Source organism: Pogona vitticeps, chromosome 1 (genome assembly GCF_051106095.1).
Source record: "Pogona vitticeps strain Pit_001003342236 chromosome 1, PviZW2.1, whole genome shotgun sequence".
NCBI classification, from domain to species: Eukaryota; Metazoa; Chordata; class Lepidosauria; order Squamata; family Agamidae; genus Pogona; species Pogona vitticeps.
This window is the reverse complement of record NC_135783.1, coordinates 83,997,330-84,021,457: the sequence shown is the minus strand read 5'-3', so window position 1 is coordinate 84,021,457 and position 24,128 is coordinate 83,997,330. Positions and strand designations below refer to the sequence as shown.

The 24,128-nt window shown below is 40.9% G+C and overlaps 1 protein-coding gene across 1 annotated transcript in view; it reads left to right on the top strand.

Annotated features, from left to right (window-relative positions):
- ENPP3 (ectonucleotide pyrophosphatase/phosphodiesterase 3) overlaps positions 1-24,128 on the top strand; it is a 78,677-nt gene that overhangs the window by 13,917 nt on the left and 40,632 nt on the right. Inside the window, exons 2-7 of the mRNA XM_020815550.3 lie at positions 12,468-12,546; positions 15,118-15,240; positions 16,820-16,945; positions 20,544-20,604; positions 21,480-21,577; positions 22,973-23,052. Coding sequence (XP_020671209.3) covers positions 12,468-12,546; positions 15,118-15,240; positions 16,820-16,945; positions 20,544-20,604; positions 21,480-21,577; positions 22,973-23,052 — 567 coding nt within the window. The remainder of the gene's footprint in view (positions 1-12,467; positions 12,547-15,117; positions 15,241-16,819; positions 16,946-20,543; positions 20,605-21,479; positions 21,578-22,972; positions 23,053-24,128) is intronic.

Sequence of the window (24,128 nt, the reverse complement as noted above, 5' to 3'; positions counted from 1 at the left end):
AATGTGAGTGTCCCACAAATTTCAGCGTGATTTCACAGGGATGTTTCAAACCAACTTTGGATGGCATTCTGGCTTGACAACTATTTTACTCAGAAATAAGTTCCGTTTGTTTAAATAGCACTTTCCCCCAGTAATTTCAGCCTTTCCGCATATCCTTATGCATGCCTACTTGGAAATATACCCCAATAAACCTAGTGGAGTGAATATCCAGGCTATTTATATTATATTTGTACTATATACAGTATTTCACATATGTGTATCACTAAATGGCAGCAGTACATAGAATAATCTAGTTTATTAGGATCAGTTGATAATACCAGAATAGTGATTTGGCCTCCCTCTCTCTCTGTGCGTGTTCTTGCAGAAAAAAGTAATACATCTTGAAATACATCTATCTATCACCTTGTTCATTTGTCAGAGCAAGATGGCCCATTAGTCACATTGGTCTTTTGGCAGAGGATATCTCCCTCTCCCTCCCTCTCCCTCTCTCTTTCACACACAAATCAGATAATACTTTCCAATAACAGATAGTATTCAAGGTGGCTTGCAAACTTCTTAAAATATAAAAATAAATAAAACCACATTCAGATAAAAATAATACATTTGTATAATCAAACATACTATAAAACAATAAAAAAGTAAATATATTGAAAGCAATTAGCATTAAAAGCAAAATGCACACATTTAAAACTACGCACATACACACACTATGGGGCATGGCTAGACATTTTCATTGAGTAAGGGTGCGACAGACATCTGCAAAGGTGCACAACTGAGAGTGCTGGAAAGGATGCTTTAATTGGAGCAATCTCCCTTAAAGTGACCCTTGCTCCATCCTGGTCCCCCCTAAACTAGAGTCCGTACAGCTGGATCAAAAAGATCACCTTGGGCATGAATTGTGGTTGGGCTGGAGCGCAATGTCTTGTGTGTCATGTGATTGTCGGAAATTGATTGCACCACATGGTCAAAATGCAATATATTTCCCCATGTGACCACACCCTTAGTCCCCTTCTCTAGATGAGAAAGGATCATATCCAATTGTACCAGAAAAATTCACTTTAGTGGGAGTGACCTCCCTTAAAACGATCCTTCTGTCTGTGAGAATTGCATCAGCCTGCCCCGAAAATAGAATGGCTCTGTATCAGAAAAGTATTCTCAAATATTAGCTGGATTACTTGAACATATTGTTCCTCTGAAAGAAATGGTCAAAGTGAGCCATGGAAATGCTAATTCAGCAGGAGGTGTTATTTCCCTTACCTTGGACTTTCAAAGGGCTTTTGAAGTGACTAAAGTTCCTGTTCAGGTAACCTATGTACTCTCAGGGTATACCTGAGAGACTCTGCCTTTTGGTTACATCAGTTCTCTGTTCCCTGCTGGGTTCAAAGATTACAAGCAATTAACAAAATGAGCCTTGTATTTAAGAACAGCGTGATGCACATTCTTTGTCTTACTCTGGATCATTCTGGTTGCCCGGTGATTTGTGATCACCTAGAAATAGCTTGCGCTGGACCATGGCACAAGCAGTCCAAAGCGTATTTTGCCTCTGATTGATCCCTAATCATTTCTCTCCTGCCCTAAGAAAAAGTCCCATGGATAAATAGGATAGATAAATACTCAACTATCCAACAAACAGCAACAGAGCATGGACAGAGTTCCTACTCCAGTCCTCTGAAGATACCAGCCACAGAGACTGGCGAAACATCAGGAAGAACAACCTGCAGAACACGGCCAAAGAGCCCGAAAAACCCACAACAACCATCCCATAGATATGCTTTAGTCATTTCATACCACTGCTTTCTCCTTCAGTGTCTTTAGGACTGCAGTCTGGTTCATACTTAAAAGGTTCTTATCTTTAGTGTGATCAATTTTATCTCTCGGGGACATGGTGGCGCTGTGGGCTAAACTGCAGAAGCCTGTGCTGCAGGGTCAGAAGATCAAGCAGTCGTAAGATCGAATCCACGCGACGGAGTGAGCGCCCGTAGCTTGTCCCAGCTCCCGCCAACCTAGCGGTTCGAAAGCATGCAAATGCGAGTAGATAAATAGGTACCATCTCGGTGGGAAGGTAAACAGCATTCCGTGTCTAAATCACACTGGCCATGTGACCACGGAAAGATTGTCTTCGGACAAACGCTGGCTCTATGGCTTGAAGAGCGGGATGAGCGCCGCCCCCTAGAGTCGGACACGACTGGACAAAAATTGTCAAGGGGAACCTTTACCTTTACCTTTATTTTATCTCTCACGAGTGATCCTTCCATTTATGTTGAATGTTTTTTTCTCCTGTGAGAAGGGTCCAGACAGGTATTTGGATCACCCCAAATTTGCCCCCCTTTCAATTAATTCCACTCTTTTTCCTGCCCTCTTCCCCACCTTTTCCTGTGGCCGTTATTTAGTGGGCCACAATGACTTCCCCCCTTTTTTGTTAAATAAAGTAAGTGAATTTAAAGTAATTAAAATGCTGGAGTAGATGAAAATAGAAGGGGAGGGAATTCTCTATCATCCCTTTCAATATGACAAATATGTCACAGGTTTGTTGCCCCCGATAACACAACCCACAGCTTTATTTTGCTGTGCACTAACCATTTCCATGGGCTACAGAATGGGATAATTAGGCATGCACTGAATGGTGTGTGCCAAAAAATTGTAGCCTTAGCTCCGTGCCAAAAAGGAGCGGGACAGCTCTAAAAAGGGGCAGGGTGGATCACTCCATGTCTAAACAAGTGCAGACACCATATTTAACTCAAACCAAACAGCACCAAAAGCAAGCTCTTTCTTATGTTTGGGCGTCCTCTCACTCAACTAACTGGTGACAATGTAATATTTTGGACAAAAGAATACCAGGCAGTTTGTGACATCTGATTTCTTTAGAAAAACATGCAAAATCCAGAGGCAACAATTATAATGAGCCCAATAAGCAGGGAGAGCTATTTGCGTCAAATCCAGGACTCAAGTTGTGCCATTTCCTTCTTTAGCTTTTCACTTTTGGTTACGCCCTTGTTTTTATACGTTTCAACTTATCATTCACTAGTCCCTCTTCTACTAGAATGGTCAGATTTTCTTCCTTGTTCATTCTCATTGCAAAGCAAATTGAAAACCTGTTCAAGGACGCACCCGCAACATGTTAATAAATAGTACATTGACATCTTTAGGCAGATTTAGAACTGCTCACTCCCAGAAATCAAATTGGTCAGATCCACAGCAATACCAGTTCACAAGCTTGGTATATTTCCTCACAGGTGAATTTTAATTCTGTGGGGTTTATTTCCAAGGTGTGTGCACAGGACTGGAGTTTAGACAGAAACAAATACTGCTGTTACTTGCTCCATCTGAACTTTGATTGCTCTTTCTGAATGTATAAGGTGAAATAAACCGCAAGAGTTTTTAATGTGTCACTTAATTACCATTTTCAACAGAATGAGACTGAACCGAAATAAAAAGGGTGAGTTAGAACAGAGAAGACAAATGTTATAAGTCAAACAGTAAAGTGATATTGGTCCTTTCCCCTAGTTCTAAATTATCCAAAGGTACATTATTTGCCCAGGTTGGAAGGATGTTTATGGTGTTTTGTTGGTTAACTAATGTTTATTCTTTTCAATGGGGATAGAGTTATAGGGGAATTTAGGGTTGGGGGGGTAGGTATGGATGGAGAAAGGGCAAAATTCCAGAGAATGAGATAGTACATTTGCATCAACTTGCACAATTATACTACAAAGTGAGATAAAAAGAAAACCAGCAAATTTCCCCAGTATTACTATAATTACTAATCTATCTATTGCCTGATTGGACTTCTTTAATCTGTGCTTTCTAAGCTATATTTCAAGTCTATTTATGAAATCATTCCCTGTTTTTGAGTCATTTTAAAGATAGTCTTCATGTATTATTTCTGTTGCTTCCATCTCCACGACTTCCTGTGTCTTTTCTGTCAGCTCTTCATTGGAAAGCAAATTGGAAACCTGTTCAAAGAAGCACCCACTACATGTTTAGGCAGATTTAGAACTGCTCAGAATATCTGCTTTCTTCTGATATTTTCCAGCTAATAACTTAGCTGTAGAAATTACATACATTTTCAAATATTCCTATCTAATACATCCCTATATATCCACCAAACATGATAAAAGTGTCCTCCTGTGTTTTATATTTCCCATACTATTAAAAAAACATTTTTGTACCTTTTTAAAAGAATTTTTTTCGCATTATGTACCATCAGTAAATCATGTACCATCTATAAAACATCTTATCTACATTTTCTTTAATAGTTACTCATTCTTAAACATTTATATTCTTCTATAATTTTATACCCAGTTTATCCTACAGTCTTTAACTACTTGTCTTTCTCATTCATATTTTATTCATTTATGTGAGGATTTGGGCTTTGAGTCTCTTGTATCCACAATAAAATCTGGAGGCCTTTTTAACTTTGAAACAGTGGAAAGGTTTATTGGAGTATTTAATAAAAAACAGTGTCCATAAGATTGTTCCATAACTTCTCGCCTGCCACCAAAGGGTCTGACAGGGGTACCCAAGTATAATTAAGGAACGGATTGGTTTCACTCGTGTTCCAGGGGCCCGGCCATCCAGTTGCAGCTTCGTCTTTCAGAGCCTCTTCGACCTCTCCTTCCAACAAGGGAATGACCTCATCCTCTGTGGGATCAGCCCACCTGGCATCTCTTGCTGGGGAGAAGGTTGACCAGAGTCCTCCCGGTAGTCTCTCCTCCTCATCTCTCCTACCCTCCACACCAACCTTTCCCTCTTCACCCTTTCGACCTTCTCCTTTTCCTCCCTCAGTCTCCTCCGCTACTCCCGGGCTTTGGCTTCACTCCAATAAGATGATCTGGGTGGGATCTCCCTCCTTCGACAGTAATCTGGCTCCTCCTTAGGCACTCGTAGATGTTCCCATTCTCCAGTCCATGGGTCCTGCAACCAAACCCATTCCCAACCTGGTGGTAACGGGTTTTCTCTCCCTTTTATCTCTGCCGCTGCCACCTCAATCTCCACCCTCTTTTTCCTTCCCTTTCCCGCCAAATCGTCTGGGGTTTGAACGGCTACCGTTAACCCATGCAACTCCCTCTCCAGTTCCCGGGTGTCAATACCCTGTTGTTCTGTTCTTCTAGGAGCTGGAGTGGGCAAGGTCTGTGCCTCCCTTTCTGTCCTTTGTGGAAGGGACAGCACTCCAGCGAGAGACTCCTTTCTCTTGCCCCCGGTCTCACAATTTAGTCCCTCTTTATTGTTGAGGGTTTTTTTTTCCTCGTCCTGGATCCTCTTGTTTCTATAGTGTTTTTTTCCTTTAGATCTTCTCACTTGTTCTTCTGCTCTAGTTGAGCTTCTTTCTATTTCTGATCTTGACAATCCATTTGATTTCTCCTCTTCTCATTTCTTATCTGCTTTTTTTCTCTTCTTTTCTGCCCAGCCACTTCTCCTTTGTTTTCATAAAATCTTCTGCCTTCATTTTTGAGTTAATATAGTGACTCTGCTCCTGGAATTCAAGGTGGACACCTTTAGGCACCAACCACTTATATAGAGTTTGTTCTCAAGAGGACTGTCAGCTCAGCATATTGCCTCAGTTTCTGTCTTATTTGCCACGGAATATGTTTCAAGATATTAATTTCTTTGTCTCTTCTGTTGGGTTCCTTGTGTATTTCTTAAAACTTTCTCTCGAAAAATCTTTCTCGTAAATTTAACATGAATTTCTCTGGAATTTTTTTTATTCCTGATGTATGTTGTATTAATTCTTCATGCTGTATCTATATTTTGTTGAACATCCTCTGGTCACATCTCCATGAGTGATGCTAAATAAGTAGCAATCACTTGTGCTGTATCTTCTCCTTTTTGTTCTGGTAGATTCTGGAATCTAAGTACTGTACTGTACGGCACTGACTCTTTCCATTTGTAGATTTAGCAAAGTAATTACATCTTGCTTTCTTTCCTGTTTTAGTTCTCACATCTCTGTATTTGTAGCCTCCAGTTTTTCTTCTGTTCTTTTTGATGTCCCTGCTATTCTGATTATTTCTTTTTTATTTTCTTTAGTTTGATTTTTAATATCAGTCATTTGCATCCTTAAGTCTTTAATTTGTGTACATAGCTGAGACATCCCTCCTTGTAACTGTTGTAGCTCTGCAGATAGCATCTCTTGAATACCCTGTTACCGATCCTTAAATGAGTCTTTCCCCAATAACCCACTGAGATTCTGTTCTTGTGCTGGTGAGCCTTTTTGAATTTCTTTTTTTCCACCTTTTGTTGCCATATTGATTTTTTTTCCTTCCCCCCTTCTTTCTTCCTAACTTAAGTAAATGATGGATGCTGTTTAAATCTTCAGTCAGCAGATTTTTTCCCCTTTCTTCCTCAATTAAGTAAATAAGGAATTCTGTTAAGTCTTCTGTCAGCAGATTTCATTGTAACCTTACTTTTCTTTCCCGATCTTATTAAATATCCAATCCAAGAGGGGGGTGGCGCTTTCCTCTGGGTAGAAAGTTCTCACGGTCGCCAAGTCACAACAATAACAATTTAAACGATCCACAATGCTTTGAAGTAAGTAGGATTTGATGTCAATATTTCAGATAATCACAGGAGTGAGACTTTTATCTTAGACAGATCTCCTTTCGTGAAAGGTACCATATTTTTCTGTTTATAAGACGACCCAATGTATAAGACGACCCCCCTTTTCTGACCCCCAAATTTGAAAACTTGCAGGATCACACTCCTTTGGTCCTGAAGCCCTTTCATGGCTGCTTCAGGGTCAAAGGGGTGCGATCCTGCTGCCATCTCACGGCTGTGTTACCCACTCACTAAGCCCCATGGGTCTTAGGAAATGGGTAATGCAGTCATGAAAGGGCGGCACGCTCTCACCCCTTTGATCCTGAAGCCCTTTCATGGCTGTTTCAGGATCAAAGGGGTGCAAGCATGCTGTCCTTTCACGGCTGCTTTACCCTGTGGCTTTGCAAAAGGCAGGGAAAGCGGCTGCCTGCCATGTATAAAATGACCCTTAATTTTTTTGTCTAATTATTTAAGTAAAAAGTGTCATTTTATACATAGAAAAACATCGTAGTTTTCTCCCCTTCTCCCTTTTTATCCTCCTACCCTTCTCCCAATCCAAGCTAAGGGGGGGGGTCTCGCTCCTACCATGTTAAAAGGCAAATTCCATTCTGTTTTCTCTTTATATTTATCTCTTTTCTGTGTAGTTATTTAGGTCCATGGAGATTTTCTTTACATGAACAAATATATTAACTTACAGTCTCTGGTTAAGTTATTTCCAACATCCTTTTGCACTCTCTCACTCTCTGTTCAGGGTGTTTCCACCTCTTTGCAAGATGGCTTCCTCCTCGGTCTGTGCACTTAGATGTGACTTCGGATGGGGAACCAGCCTTTGCTGATTCTTCTCGGCCCTTTTGTCATCTCTGCTGCTTCAGACACCACTTCTCTTAGCAGACCATCCTTCCCCCACCCCTGTTGGGGGGGGGGCTAGAATTGAGCGGTTCCAGTCAGTTTCAGTAGCTTGCCCGAAACCCGACCGGTTCTCACCGTGACAAAACGCCACCCTCCTGTATATGGTGTTTTGTCATGCACAAGTTGAGTTTAATATTTGTTACTCATATTGTTGAATACATAAAAAGAACGATAGTCAACTTAAACACCGCAATTCATATAACAGAACACTTGAATAGTACCCTTGGAAAGAATAAGAGAAAGAATTAGAGGGAATACATGTCTATAATAATCTTTTGACCCTTTGTAACAAGTTAATAGCAAATAGTAACTGTTACGTGCTAACTATTACATTGGTTGAAGTCTACTCTGAGAACATTATCTAGAGAAATACTTTGAATTTACATATAGCATTCTCTGCTTGTTCTTTTTTGTCAGTAATAATTGATACACCTTGTTCAATGTAAAACAGTGGTTAAGATTTTTAATTGTGCTTTTAAAGTTTCTTCTTGCATTAATCTTCTATAATCAGTTTGTTATATTATTGTGTGCTTAATTGTCTTTTTTGCATTATAGCTTTACTGCCCTTTTAATTCTACTTATATTTTAATAATTGCCCGCAGAGTGGCAACACTAATGGGGCAGTATATAAAAGGAAATGAACTAACTAACTAATTAATCGAATGCATATATGCAGTATATACATACATTTTTGTTAGCCACCTTGAATCCCTTTATGGGAGGAAGGTAGCATTTAATGAATATGTATTTATTTATTGAAAAAAATCCATGCAAAACCAAAACCATGCTGTTCAGATTCGTGCAATTCAAGAAAGAAATGTAGAAGGAATTTGAATTTACTAGATGAAAGATGCAGTCCTGCCTTCAGTTATCAAGGAATAAGTTCCCTTCAACTCTTTCATTGAACATCTGTTGTGCCACTCTGCATGTCCAATGGGGGTGATATTGTCGATGTATCTAATTTATCTAGAATAGTGTTGTATCAATTAAAAATATTTTACAAATTAAAATGCTAGAGTAGATGAGAATAGAAGAGGGGTGGTTTCTCTGTCATCCCTTTCAGGCAGGCATAGGCTCATACTGTAAATGTACAAGTATTCCTTGAATATTTGTTTATCAATTTCCAGCTGCAGTCCTGTATCCCCCACTTCCAATTTGTCTGGAAGTTCATAGTCTGCCTTAGGGTTAATACTAACCCTTTTCTTTGTCCTCTGTTATAATAAATTTTCCTTCTCCTTTGCGGAGCTGTGCCACTATGTCTTTTGTTAGTCTTTCGCTACTCACATACCTGAAGAATGCTTTTTTTAAATTGCTTTTAGTGTCTCTAGCTAACCTCAGCTCATTCTCAGCCTTTGCCCTCCTAATGCCATCCCTGCATTTCCTTGCTACATGTCTGTGCTCATTCTTGGTGGCCTGGCCTTCTTTCCACTTCTTGTACATGTCTTTTTTGATTTTTAGGTCCTCCCTGAGCTTTCTGTGAAGCCACACTGTCCTTTTTTGCTGCCTCCCCCTTTTTTTCTTGTTGGAATTGTTTGTAGTTGTGTCTTTCTAAGTTTAGACTTTCTAAGCTCCCACCCTTCTTGGACTCCTTTTCTTGTTATGATCTCCTGCCATGGGACCTTACATATCCTTGTTCTGAGATTATTAAAATTGGCTTTTAAAAAAATCCAGCACAAGTGTGTAGCTACACTCTGCTTTCATTTCCTTTGATATCAAGAATTCTAGAAGGATATGGTCACTCTCACCTAGAATTTTCTTTAATGCCACTTCCCCCAATCTTTCTTGGTGAAAATCAAGTCAAGGATAGCAAATCCTCTAGTTTCTTTCTCCACTTTTTCTAGGAGAAAATTATCAGCTACACAAGCCAGGAATTTCTTGGAAGGGCCATACATAGCAGAATTAGCTTATAGAAGAAAGGAGCTTATAGGAGTTTATAGAAGAAATAAATCCGATATTCAGCCCTTGGTTATAAGTGGAGAACAAGTGGAATGGGTAATCAGTTTTAAGTTTCTAGATGTTATCATCAAGGAAGACCTGTCCTGAGGTGCTCATATTACAGCAGTGGTTAAGAGGGCCCAGCAGAGACTATATTACCTGAGACTTCTCAGGAGACAACAACTGAATGGAAAACTCCTTCTACTGCTGTATCATAGAGAGTATTTTAATCTATTGCTCTGGTATATGGTTTGCTAACTGTACAATGGCAGATTGGAAAATGCTCCAGAGGATTATTACAATGGCCCAGAGGATCATTGGCTGCCCTCTTCCCTCTTTGGAAGACCTCTATAATTCTCGCTGTCTTAAGAAAGCCCAAAATATTCTCAAAGATCCATCACACCCGCACCATTCCCTTTTTCAATTGATACCATCTGGTAGGCGGTGTAGGATACAGTAATTAAAACAAAGATGTGGATGTGAATGAGAGGGATGTGCTTTATGTGTAATGTGCTATGTTTTCATGTTATAGATGCTATGTTCTTGTGTGCTTTGTTATTGTGTGTACTGGAGATGGCATTAAATTTCGTTGTAGGGAAGTACAATGACAATAAATTCAATTCAATTCAAGAGTTCTATCAATGTAGGCATCCTCTTCCCTTATAGCCATGAGTGCGGCTACTCACTGCTCCAGGTCTCTGACTTTCTCTTCTAACAGTGCCACAAGTTTACACTTGTTACATGTATACAAAACTTTATACTCAGGAACAAAGACAAACATAGCACAAACTTTGCAGGTAACCACAACCGAATGGTCTCCACCCTCCATAATCCCTTCTAGATTTTTGACTTTCAACTGTTTGTTTAGGTTACCTGTCCCTCTTGTTTTGTTAGTTTAAATGTAGTTGTACATATACCCAAGCTCCCTGTTTGCTATCCTGTTCATGAGCTCTGGTCGTGAGCTGCCTCGGTCTGCCTTTAGCTTCATTGGTCAGAGGTGCTCTGCCCAGAGTCAGGAATCAAAAGGGTGCCTTGAGAGTGGCACGACAACCAGTTCCATGCAAGTTAATGGGCAAGGTGGATATAAGCCAGATAAGTTTTCATTAATTCTGTTTGCAAAATGTTGCCTGTTCTGAGAAGAAGATTGAAAGAAATCCTGCAATCTTCATGTAACCAAACCAAACATAGAAATCCCAAGCTGTGATGACAAATGTGGCTTTGGCACAATATTTTTAAAAGGTCAATAGCATTTGATGGTCAATATAATCTATTTAACAGTACTTTTCTTCCTTCAATAATGGTGAGACCCGTGTTCAAATCCATATATAACTTAAAGAAGGCTGACCACCAAAGAATAGATGCTTTTGAATTGTGGTGCTGGAGGAGACTCTTGAGACTGCAAGCAGAACAAACCTATCCATTCTAAAGGAAATCAACCCTGAGTGCTCACTGGAAGGAAAGATCCTGAAGCTGAAGCTCCAATACTTTGGCCATCTCATGAGAAGAGAAGACTCCATGGAAAAGACCCTGATGTTGGGAAAGTGTGAAGGCAAGAGGAGAAGGCGATGACAGATGACAAGATGGTTGGACAGTGTCATCGAAGCAACCAACATGAATTTGACCAAAGCCCAGGAAGCAGTGGAAGTCAGGAGGGCCTGGCGTGCTCTGGTCCATGGAGTCACGAAGAGTTGGACACGACTTAGCAACTAAACAACAACAAAGCCATTGTTCTGAAAAAACTGAATTTATCAGATGAAAGATGCAATCCTGCATTCAGTTATCTAGGAATAAGTTCCCTTCAACTCTGTCATTGAACATCTGTTGCATGTCTGCTCTGCATGTCTAATGGAAGTGATATCATCATCAGCAGCAAATTGCCTCTGTTGAAAAGTTCCCTTTGGTATCTTTCGGGTGCTTGGGACTTTGTTACATTGCATTGTACTCTGAAACTGTTTTTAATCAGTGGGATGTCCCTTTGTTCAGCTGTGATTTGCCCTTGCTGCTGATGTTATCCCTGTTCTCTATGTGGAGATACATATCAGGGATTTCAGTCCCGCTAGATTATTTTTGTGTAACTGACATAGCGAAACAGCAGTGCATCTACTTGCTTTGGTACACGGAATACTGCCAATGTCTCTAATTTATTTAGAATAGTGTTGTATCAATTAAAAATACTTTGCAAATTAAAATGTTAGAGTAGATGAAAATAGAAGAAGGGTGGTTTCTCTGTCATCCCTTTCAGGCAGGCATAGGCTCACACTGTAAATGTACAACTATTTGTGGAAACAAAACAAAACAGTTTAAAATATGAATGAGTGTTTTGTAAATATGAATTTTGGTGAACTGAGCAGATTGAGAATCCCATCAGGCACATCTCCCTGGGTGTAATATTGGGGATGGCCTCCTCCTCTTCTTTAATGAGGAGAGTCTTCTATTTGGATGACTTTCAAAGAACAGTCTTCTCTTTTGAAATGTCCTCTGTTTGAAGAGCTGCCTAGCGCAAGTCTGATTTAAAGATTAACAGCCTTGAGTAGGCGCAGTATGAACGCTGAAGCTGCACAGGGAACACGATTCAACAGGTGCATAGACATGCTGATCAGTCTTTTGCACTATGGTGAGATGTATTACATTTATATTTAATTTAAAATAATTATTTATAATTATTTCCACCTCTTGTTTCCAGTACTATTGTAGGATTTCCTCATTTTAGAGAATGTATCACTTCCATTCATAGCAATGGAGGATATATTACTTCCATTCTTAGCTGTGGAGTTGGAGTCCCAAAGGCAGTTTGTGTCATTCTGCCAACTCCTGCAACGTTGCTGAAACCAGTTGTATTGGCTCTTGCCTTTCCTTTGGACCATTTCAGCAATGTGGAGAGGGGGGATCTGCTGCTTGGGTAACAGCCTATCCTCCATATTACTTTACCCAGGCTTCATGCTCTGGAGAGGACACTCCTTGATTCAGAGCATGTTACCATAGTCTCTCGAGACTGAAGGATGCCTATGAGCTGTGGAGTTGCTCACAATATGTGTGAAACATGCAGTTTAATTTCTGTGGTATTTTTGTTGTTGTTTTTCTTCTTGCTGCAACAGGTTCTTCTTGTTTCTTTGGTGATCGTTACTTTTGGTCTTGGCTTAGGACTTGGACTGAGGAAAACAGCACAGCAGCAAGGTATGTTTGCAACAGCCTCTGTGTAATATGAAGTTTTTTCCAAGTATTGTAAGAGGGATCTCTCTTTCTCAAGCTAGTGCTCCTGGATTCATCCCGGAGTCTGCATGCCAAAGTCGTGGCAGTGACCAGGAGCACAGAAATTAAGATTAGTGTTCCAGCTGCATTGTTTCCTCAATAAGTTTGATCAGGTCACAGTCATATATGCCTTAGTTATACCCTGTGGAGCACTTTAATGTGCTTTATGTGTAGAGCGTCTTAGAGGGAGAACTGAAATCCTTTATTTTAACTCTTTCCCATCAGTCAATTGCACAATTCAAAGTACTGATTTTGGTCCATGAAACCCTAAGCAACTTTGGCCTGGGTGATTTCCTCATATCAGTCTCCCATCTTTTCTTAAGATCTTTGGAGGAGGCCTTCTCCTGACTCCCCCTGCCCCACAGATGTGCTTGGTGAGGATGCAAGAGATGCCCATCTCTGTGGCTGCTCCTAGACTGTGGAATTACTTCCCATGGGAGATCAGGCTGGTCCTCTTCTTATTGTCCTCCCTGTAGCAGAGAACGATATTTCTTTTTCTTTAGGCTTCTAATAAGTAGCTGGCTACTTTGGATGAAGTTATAATGAAGAAGTCAAGTTTCAAAATTTACTTTTAAATGGTTTAAAAAGTTTTTTGTTCAGTTGCTTTAATCTGTAATCTGTTTAATATATTTTTAATATTATAATTTATTGTATGTTTAGTAGTTTTAATATTTGCCCTTTCAAAATGTGTTGTAGGCCAATTTAAGTCCTTTTGTTGGTGGAAAGGCAGGGTAAGTGATCGATCTATCAATAGGTGTGGGAAGCTGGGCAGCTTCCAGCTACCACAGAGATGATTGTTTAGAGGATGTTTTACATGTATCCTCAGCCTCCTCATAAGCAAGATAAGCACAAGAAACCTATACCCCACTGTGGCGACCAACCCTTTGTGGTCCTTATTTCCTTGGGCTCCACACAGGTAAACACACCCTTTATTCGCTGCCACCAGGTATTCTCCTAATACCACTTCAAGTCCCACACAGGAACTGCCACCCCAAAGGGTCATATGACTTAGGAAGCAGGGGTTATGATTAAGTATTCTTTTATTATTGAACAAATCATAAGGAAAATTAAATATGAGTTGGTTCAGGTGTTCATGTATATTAGATCATGTATTCAATCACTTATATTCAGAACTATTGTATGCTTTTAATCAATATCTTTCAAGTAGCATTTGTGCATTCATTCCTGCTTGTTCAATGTGTGTTTTAACTTTTCAATTTCTTCTCCTAACTGCTTTAGATATATTCCTAAACCCTAACACTCTCTCTACATCTTCTGGTCCCTGACTCTTTCTATTTCTCTCTAACTCTGTCCCTAACTGTCCCTTCAACTCCCTAACTGTCACTCCAGCTCCCCCCTCCTGCTCTATCCTTGGCTACTCCCCCTTTTTGCTGTGATGGGCAGACAGGAATGACATCACCTTTTTGGATTCCGCTACACCCACCAACAAGAATTTCTGCAAAATGTCTTTTCTCTTAAAACTATATATTGCAATCACAACACGGGGTAGTGGAGGCCCACAGTTTAGAATGATTTGCAATGTTAAATCTCATTCAGAACACCCTGACTCTATTCAGAAAGTGTAAGCTGCCCACAACAAGCAAATAAAGCACATAAAAAGCCTACTTCTTCTTTATGATGAACATCTTAGAACAAATTAATAATAACACAAGAAAGCCTATAACAAATAATCACAGAATGTTGTGTTCATAACATATCATGCCAAAGCAAACGTGCAAGTGAAACGAAGTGAAATAATCCGTGAAATGCCGGTTCTTTCACATTCCAAAAACACTGTGTCCAGGGACATTCCCTATTTATTACTCATTTCATGGGCAAATCGCTGTGCCATAAAAATAAAGGTTACTCAGTTCTTGGTCTTGAAGTAGTGAAATATCTCCTAAAGTACATCTTGGGATTAAAATCCGATCCTTCCCTCAAACCTGAAATTTAGCAAGGGCCAACTGCATAGGAACCAAAGATGGGCCTCTCCCAAGTTATTAAAAATAACAATTTTAATAAAAGCAAAAAGAGAATATGTATGCCTGTGTTAGGGAAATTCCCAGCTTTGTAAAAATAAATGTATCCATCTATCTATCAGTCAATCAATCAGGAGCCACTTCTGCCGTCCTGAAAATATCTGAGCTTGCTTAGTAGTTATACAACTGAGTTTCAGCTGAAAATGAAACCATGGATTTGTGTGACAAGTGGGAACGTAATGTAATTTTTTGCTCATGTAGTAGGGGTGGAACATGTGTGTTTCCTCTGGATGTTTTAGTATCAACTCCACCCAGCATAAACAATGGTGAAGGATAATGGGAACTGCCATTCAACAATATCTGGAGAGCTGAAATTTTGCTACTCGTACACAAGGTTATAAATCAGGTGAACGTGCTCCTTATCTGCTCAGGCCTTTTATCTCTGTGTTTGCTTTTCTATACGATGTGTAAACGTTAGTGTGGAATTAATTCCAGTTGTCTTCGGTTCTTCTTCCAGTGAGCTGCAGATACAGATGCAATGAGACGTTCAGTATAGCGACCACTGGCTGTAGTTGTGATGACAGATGTACAGAACGTCAAGCCTGCTGCTGGGATTATGAGGAGACTTGTGTTTTGCCAAGTAAGTGTGATCTTACTCCTAAAATGAACCCACTCCTGCCTGACCCACAGTTCTCAAAGGGGGTCAGGCTGCTCTAAGAAGAAGGAACAATTTTAGCCAAAAGAGCACAAGACTGAGGCTTACCTTTCCTACATACATCTTGACGGATTCAAGTGTCAGAAGAGGTTTCCAAGTTTGTTGATTGCTGGCTGGAGCAATCTACTTCAGGCAGCTGCACAGGTTACAAAAACATGCATGGCTTCTAATCAATACTGTTTGGAATCTTCTAGGAAGTAATCCTTTTCAATTAAACCGAATTATAGTTCACCACCATGAATTTCATATGGAACCTCTAAAAGCAAACCAGACCTGAGCAAAGGGGTTTCATGCACGCTGCTGCATAATGTCCAGCATCTTTAGGTTCTTAGTTTCTCCACAGTGAATAATCAACATCTTAGCAGTAAAGTTTAGAGGTTCTCCCCATCCTAGGTCAGATGATGTTATCTTGAACTAAAAGCCCAAATCTGAACAATCCTTTTGTCCATTGTTACACTCAGTTTGCTCCTCCATTCTTGGTATGCCCGAATAAAATGCAGACTTTACCAATTAATCACAGTTTCCCAATTCATCCAACCTGGGAAAGCATGCTTATGAGCTTCGGAATGAGTCATGGTTTGAAGCTGGTTTAAGAGCCTGACATATTCCAAAACTGGTAATCATGATTTCCCAGTTTGGATGAAATTGTGCTTAAGATTAATCAATGATTCCTGTGTTATATTTAGGCCAAGAAGCAATGAAGGAAGCAGCTGTATCTGTGGGCAAAAATGTGTGTTCATTTCTTGGCTTATGGTCCCTCTTTAATACTTTGTGATTGTTGCATAACACATGCTATATTACACATGACGAAAAGCACATGATGGATATTTGGAGAAGTTACAACTTTTGTGGGGTTTGGCCCTCTAGCAAGGTAATTTTTAAGATGTTTTCAAGAACAATACAGAATGTGGAGTAATCAATATGTAATTCTAAAATCCTGGTGTGCAGCTCTGCATGAGCAACTGCATTGATGTCATTGGCAGTGACAAATTACTGCTGTTTAAAGCATAATGTGGCTGGGTAAAGCAATTTCAAGGTACATGAGACTTGTACACAATGCACTGAAGTTCTGTGTACCCCCAAATCACCAGAAAAAGTATTTAACCTGTGGGTGTTTGCCACTGCTTATGACGTCATTTCTGCTGCAAGGCAGAGCTGAGCAACAGGATTTCAGCTCTTGTTCCCATGAATATTAGCATTTTCAGGTATCTGTCACAGAGCTTGGGAGCTTGATTCCCCAATGTGCCTCCTGAGAGTAGAGCCAGCCTGTGTGGTCCTGGGCAAGCTGCACAGTCCCATGAGGCCCCCAGAAGAAAGGCTTGATGGACCACTTCTGAGTATTCTCTACCTGAAAAACCCTGGAAAGGGTTGGCATAAGTCAGAATTGACTTGACGGTGCATGATTATTATTTCTGAAAACATATGTTTCAAGAAAAGTTTTTCAATGCCTAGCTTGGTTAATAGTATCATGGTATATTTTTAAAATAAATGTGCCTTTTTCTAGCACAGAGTTGGTCGTGCTCTAAATCACGCTGCAGGGAGACACGGGTGGCCCGAAGCTTCTGCTCCTGCTCGGAAGACTGCTTGGAGAAAAAAGATTGCTGTGTGGACTATAAAAGCGTTTGCGAAGGTGAAACTTAACAAAAAACTATTCCAGAAGTTATTTTCATGTAATGCTATTTCCAGGAAAACAACAACAACAGAAGTAACTAACTGTTAACTTAAGAGTAGGTTGAGAAAATAGATTAAAATGATACAAGAAGAGCAAAAAAGAAAGTTGCATTTAACCTCGGTCTTTGGCAACATTCCTTTTTCATATTGTGATGTTTGGTCTCTTGCAAGTAGCATAGCCATGCTCAGTGTGGGATTCTGGGAGTTGTAGTCCAAGAAAATTGTAATTGTTACAAGATCTGGATAATCTCACTCTTGAACATAAGAGCTCTTGTTCTGGGTCCCCACAGCGAGCTAGCGAGCAGTAATAGGTAGCTGTGAGACAGTAACATCTCTTCTCCATCCTTAATTTTTCTTCATTTTCTTAAATTGATACTCAGCATTTTCCAGCTCAGTTTTCCTCCCACTTCTTTTATTTTTTAAAAAATTTTGTTGCAAAAAATCTGCCTATATCAACATTCATCTGAGTACCCAGATGCCTCCTCCTTGTTTCCCTGTGTTTCTAACACTCTCCCCATAGAGGAGAGTTTCCTGTGGGAGACAGAGATGTTCTTCAAGCTACTGTGTATCTGATTTGAAATTACTATCCTTGGTTGTTTAAACAATTGAAAAGTCTTGCCATGTGAAATAGGAATCTTGTGATGCAAAACTGCAGCTGTCCCAAATCCAGCAGTTCCAGGCAAATGTAAAAAAAAGAAAAAAAGGGAAAAAAAGCAGATTAAAAGCCCTGTTTTCATCATGTCCCTCAGTGGAAAGTACAGTACTGGATTGTGTGTATTGTCCCATACGCTGAAGTGTAGGTAGATGTTGGACAGTATAGGAGGAGGAGCTTTGCATCACCCAGTACATTTGAAACTGAAGAACTGTTTGGGCAATATGCAGTCCATGGACTGTGTGCAGCCTCTAAGGGCTGCTTGTGTGCCTCCCAGGGGCCCTAAAAACTTGAAACCCCCCCCCACCTGAAATGGTTTCAAAATAGGAAATTGTGTTTCTTTAGAAGTTTCCATATGTCCAATTTACCATATAACAAAGTTCTTTGAAAGTTCTTTAGAAGTCCTTTTTAAAAAACTGCAAGTCATCTTCCTCCCTCTTTCTAACTATAGTCACTTTCTGTTTCTAAAAATGGTGTTTCTTCTGACATGTTCAAATTGATTGCTGATCAAATCGTATATTAAAGGAAATGTGCATTTCCCTCTTTAAGCATTTTTTTATCCAGACAAGTGATCCCTTCAAAACTCCATGCCTGTGCAATCAGACTTACAAATGAGGCCTGGGTTTACTTCCCAATAACTGATCACGATATAAAAGCAAGCTAATTAGAGCATTTAAAAATAGGTCAGACATGTGCTATGTAGAGATGGGATATTCGTATTTGTATCCCTGTGATATGAATACAAATGTTAGCATCACAGGTGCCTGGAAAGTCCAGTCCCTCCCCCCAAACTGGCACGTCCAATTAATGGTCACCATGCAGCGTGCAGGGCTGGCATCGTTCCCATCATGACAATTGTGGAAGTAGCCTGGCCAACACTTCCCTGCCTCCCCATGCAGCTCACCACTGTGACAAGGAGATGGGATGATGAGTCTCCCTGCCCAGCTGTGGAGTGGTTGCCTGTGTGGAGAAGCACCAGCCAAGTTTCATCCACAATTGGTGTGATGGGAATGATACACACGCACATAAAAGAAGCATAAATTATAGAATTACTATAAAACATTCAACTATCTTACAAATACACAACAACAAAAAGCAGGCAGAAAAATAACAGTTTTGTATAACAGTGCCCCAATTAACTGGGTAGAGCCCCCCCAAAAAAGCTTCCATGAAAAGTGCTTGGTTTTGAAGAGCTTTTTAAAGGCATGAAGGTGGGGCACCTGCCTTAACTCCTGCGGGAGAGCCTTCCATAAGGGCAGTACCACTGCTGAGAAAGCTCAGTTTCGAGTTGACATTTTCTGGGCTTCTTGAGGTATCAACACTCGCATGTGTGTGGTATGTGAGGACTGGGTCAGATGAGCAGCCAAACATGATAGAAGATATGCAGACAAGTAACAAGGTCCCAAACCGTTTAGATTTTATGTGTTAGTACCAAAACTTTCAACATGGCATGGAAGCAGACTGGTAACCAGTGCAGGCAGACCAGAGTTGGGGGTGATAGGGTCAAACTTCCTCATCCCAGCAATCAATCTGACTGCCACATTCTGGACCTCCTGAGGATTCTGAAAGAGCTTCGAGGGGAGCACCACACAGAGTGCATTACATTAGTTAATTTTTGACTAGTCCAATGTTGTTTCAGACCTGGACAATCTGCTAAAATTGGAAAAAAGGCAGAATCTTCTGCACCAGAGACCTGTTTTTCCACGGTCAGCGCTGGGTCTAGAATCATGCCCAAGTTGCACACATGATCTTTCAGAGGGAGGATAAATCCCCCATGTTTAGGCAAGATAGATGAATCCCCAACAACATGATCTCATCTTGTGTGGACTCAGCTTTAGCCTGTTCTTCCTCATCCAGCCCACAAACCTTGGCCAAGCAGCTTTCTAGGCACTGGGTGGCATCCACTGCAGATGGATTGAAGGAGAGATAGAGCTGCACACCATCGACATATTGATGATACAAGGCTCCAAATCTTCTGATGACCTCTGCCTATATAAAGTGGCCTTATATAGCTATTAAACAGCATTGGGGAGATGATTGACTGTTGCAGAATGCACAGCTGAAAATCCATGGGGTTAAAACAGCCTTTCCAAGTTGCACCATCTGAAGTTCAGATGGTGTAGCTTGGGGAGGCTGTTTCAACCCCAACCATTAAGGAAGGACTGGAGCCAGCTTAATGCAAGGCCACCAAACCACAACCCCAGTATTGTATCTAGGAGGCTACCATCAATGGTATCAAAGAAGGCTGAGATATCAAGGAGGACCAACAGGGTCATATTGCCCCAGTCAGCCACTCTTAACAGGTCATTGTGAAACACAACCAGTGCCATTTCAGTGCCATACCATGGCCTGAACTCAGATTGGAGTGGATCTAAAGAGTCAGTTTCTTCCAGGAACACCTACAACTGGTCCATCACTGGCCTTTTGATCAATTTGCCAGTGAATGGAATATTTGCAACAGATCTAAAGTTGTTGCTAGATTTGGGTGTTTCATAATGGACCTGATGTTAGTTCCCTTTAAGTAGGAAGGTAGAACCCCTTCCTGCAAGGAGAAGTTGATAATATTCCACGGTCATGTCCCTGGTTGCTTTGAGCAGCTGGGCTGGGGAAGGACTGAGAGCGGTGGTGGACCTGTCCATTGAGAATCTCCACATTAGAGAACATCAGGAAATTGGGGTTCTGATGCATCTTGGGTCCAGATGCTTCCCATGTCTGACCTATGATGTTTCGTGAGAGCAAAATAATGATGGTGGGGACAGAGCTAGAACATTCCCATGCTGAATAAACATTTTTAAGAACACCTGGGTGACTATTTTCAGTCTGCAGCAGAAAGCTTTCTCGGTTCTATATGGTCATGTAAATGTCCGCTTTTAATGGCAGATATATTTTTGTGTGTCCTTTACAGGAGAAACTCCCTGGGTGAAAGATACATGTGCCTCCATTGACACTGCTCAGTGCCCAGCAGGGTAAGATCAAAAACTATTCGATACTGGTTTAACTTCATGTACGTATAAGAAAACAAAACAGTACATCTTTGTTGTTTCGTTGCATCAGTAGAGACACAGATGAATGCTTCTTAACATAAGCTGCATTCCAAGCTGACCTTACAAAGTAGTAGACCATGAACTGCCGGATAGCTCAATGATTTTGTTGGGAGTTTGATTGTGCCTCCCTGACAAGGGATGGACTTGATGATCCATAGCACCCCTTCCAGCCCTACAGTTCTAAGAATATTATATTTTATAATATAGACATCTCCTCCCTCTTTCCATTTCTCCTCTCCTCTCTGAAGCGACTGTTTTTCAGGGTAAAACTAGGCTTGTATGTATCTACACAATTATAGCAGGTTGATTCCACTTCAGCTGTTGTGGTTCTGTCCTATGGACATGTGGAGCTGTAGTTTGCTGAGGTGCTTGGAATTCTCTGTTGTAGTTCAGATAACTACATTAGACCTTGCACTTGTAAGGGTCTCACCAACTACATTAAGTAGGAGAGACCCATAGTAGTTAAAGGGGAATCAGATTGCTACAAAGTATAGTGTAGGCACACCCTAGATTTTAAGGGGGACAACAACAACAACAATTTTAGAACTGCAGAGCTGGAAGGGACCCTATTGATCACTGAGTCCAGCCCCTGTGAAGGAGGCACAATAGGGAATTGAAGTCCCAATGTCTGGATCCACAGGCAGATAACTAAGCCATTGAACTATCCAGCAGTTAGTTCTTCTGCAACCCAGGACAGGTTGCAATTTTTTTTAAAAAAAAAGAAATAATGAACGTTGGTCTAATTTTTGCAAACCATGCCATTTCCAAATCCACAACTGTGTAATGTTTGTTTGCAGGTTTGATCGGTCACCACTTATTCTTTTTTCAATGGATGGCTTCAGGGCAGAATACTTGGAAACATGGAGTGCTTTGCTGCCGAATCTTGAAAAGCTCAGTAAGTGATCCAGTTTTTAGGAGATTTTAGGGTAGGGATAGAAAGCTTTGGTTTCACTGTGACCCAAACTTTTTACCCCAGCATCACCACCTCTAGAAGGATTAAAAAGGGAAGGAGGTGGTGGTGGGGAGTGTAGAGACTGCAACCCCAGTCAAAATCTGCCATTCCTGGAGGTCTCCAGAACTAGGGAAACTTTTTTGTTGGGGTCCACTTTCTTTCTGCATCTAGTGGGCATTGCAGAGGGGTTTCATGAAGCTGTGAAGACAGCCCAGGGAGGCCACATGGAGTCCACGGGCCATGCTTTGCCCACCCCATTACAGAGTGAATCTTATTTTTCTATCATTGATCGTCAGGAGCATCAGAATGACCTACAAACCGCTATTATAAGTGGGTATTCTTTTTTTTTAAAAAAATAGTGAGGAGGAAGAGAGAAAAACCTTTCATGCTCCTGAGGTGACCTTTCCATCTGCTGGGGAACCATTGTAGCCCAGCTGCCATAAGTAGAAGCCCTAAGCTGGACCACAGTCAGGCTAGGTTGCATTTCCTCATGCGTCATGTGATAGCCAGGAAAACATTGCTCTGGTCTACTCCACAAGCAGTCCAGACTGCAATCTATTCACTTTTGTGAGATCACACAATTAATCTTTCTTTTGTGCCTGATTATTTTGACTGTTTTTGACTAGTCACTCATGAGGGGAATCAAATTCACAGCAGTCTTGACTTGTTTTGCCTGATTGTTTGAGGGTGTGCTCAGCTCACTCTATCTTGCTCTAGAAGGGGTGTCACAACCTTGTGTCTCCCTTCCCATGGCCCATGTGGCTGTCCTTCGGAAACTGCTTATGGTACAATTTGGGACTCTCCCCAGTGACATTTGGTCTGTCTGTTTCTCTGTTAGCTTTTATGCTGGTGTATCCCCAGGCTAGCTAATAGGAGAATGGTGTATGGGAAGATTTGAAAAATGTATTTCCCTAGTGAGGCATCCTTCAGTCTCGAAAGACTATGGTAATGTGTTCTGTGTGGAGGACTTAGAACAGTGTCTGAGGAGGCTGAGGAGGCTGATTCGAGAGTGACAATCCCTGTGTGGCTGAGGAGGCTGATTCGAGAGTGACAATCCCTTCCACACTGAAGGCAAATCCAATCTGTCCCCTGTCCAGCTCCCTGATTTTGCTGGTTTCAGGACTGCTTCTTGGCCTTGGCCTGCTGGACAAGGGTCTCTTCAAATTGGGAGAGGCCATGATGCAGTGCCTGCCTCCAGGCTGAACGCTCAGATGTCAGGGTTTCCCATCTGTTGAGGTCCATTCCTAAGGCCTTCAGATCCCGCTTGCTCCCTACTTCATTTTTAAACTATTGAAAGTCCTAGTTGTAGTTTTATAATCAATATGTATTCTACTGCAGAAAAATGTGGAACATATTCAAAATACATGAGAGCTGCCTATCCAACCAAAACCTTTACAAACCACTATACTATAGTAACGGTAAGTAACTCTTCTTGTGTCTAGATCATTCTGTGTATAATTGCTATCTTTGCTGTTGCTATTATTTGAAATCTTGGGTACTTTCTTCCTTTTAAAAAAATATTTATACCCCATTTTTTTGCATTATAAAAGAAACTCAGCTGAAAATATACAAAAATAAGAGTCGTCCCATCTGATATCCATCTATCAAGAAAGTAAAGTAACAGCAAAGCAGAACTAGCTGGTCTGCCAAATTCTTCATGCTAAAGTACCGCATGAAATGCAAATAGTTTAAACCATTTCCAGAATGATAGGAGGAAGTGGAAATGTGAGCCTTCCTGGAATTTAGCTGTATCTCTAAACCTAGTTTAATAAGACGTGCCAGTAAGTCAGCATTCCAGAAAGTGTGCTCACTAGGTCATGACACTGCCCAGAACCTCACCTGATGTTTCTTTTTAAGGTCATAAAGAAACAAAATGTAAAATCCTTGGTCATCTCATGAAGATATTAAGGCTACCGTTCCATGTTCCCAGGGGCACATCTAGGGGTCATAAGAAAGAGTGTGGGTCTCTCCCCCTCAGATTTTTTATGATGCTCTGACCTTGAGAGAGGTCTGCATTGACCCTTGCCAGACATTATTGAGTTTTCCAAAATGACCGTTTCCCCAGACTCGAATTTTAGTGCCAGACAGGAGCCAGAAGAATCACAGAGACGGGTAGCTGCAGGCAGGGAAGGAGAAGATCTTCTGGATCAACGGTGCTTTCTGCCCCTGAGCAGTATCTTTACATAATTTAAGGTCAAACTAGAAGATACATTTATCCCTAGTTTTTGTAATTGCTCCTCCAAGTGGTGAAAGATGTCTGTTAGTCATATCAAATGGATTTTCTCAGCTATGTGTCTTCCTTTCTTGGTTATGTGTTCTGACTGAGAATAAAAGTCAGTTAATGTGGCGGCAGTGAAGAAGGCCAATTCCATGCTAGGTATAATTAAAAAGGGAATTGAAAATAAAACAGCCAACATTATAATGCCATTATATGAACGATAGTAAGGCTGCACCTGAAGTATTGCGTACAGTTCTGGTTGCCGCAACTTAAAGG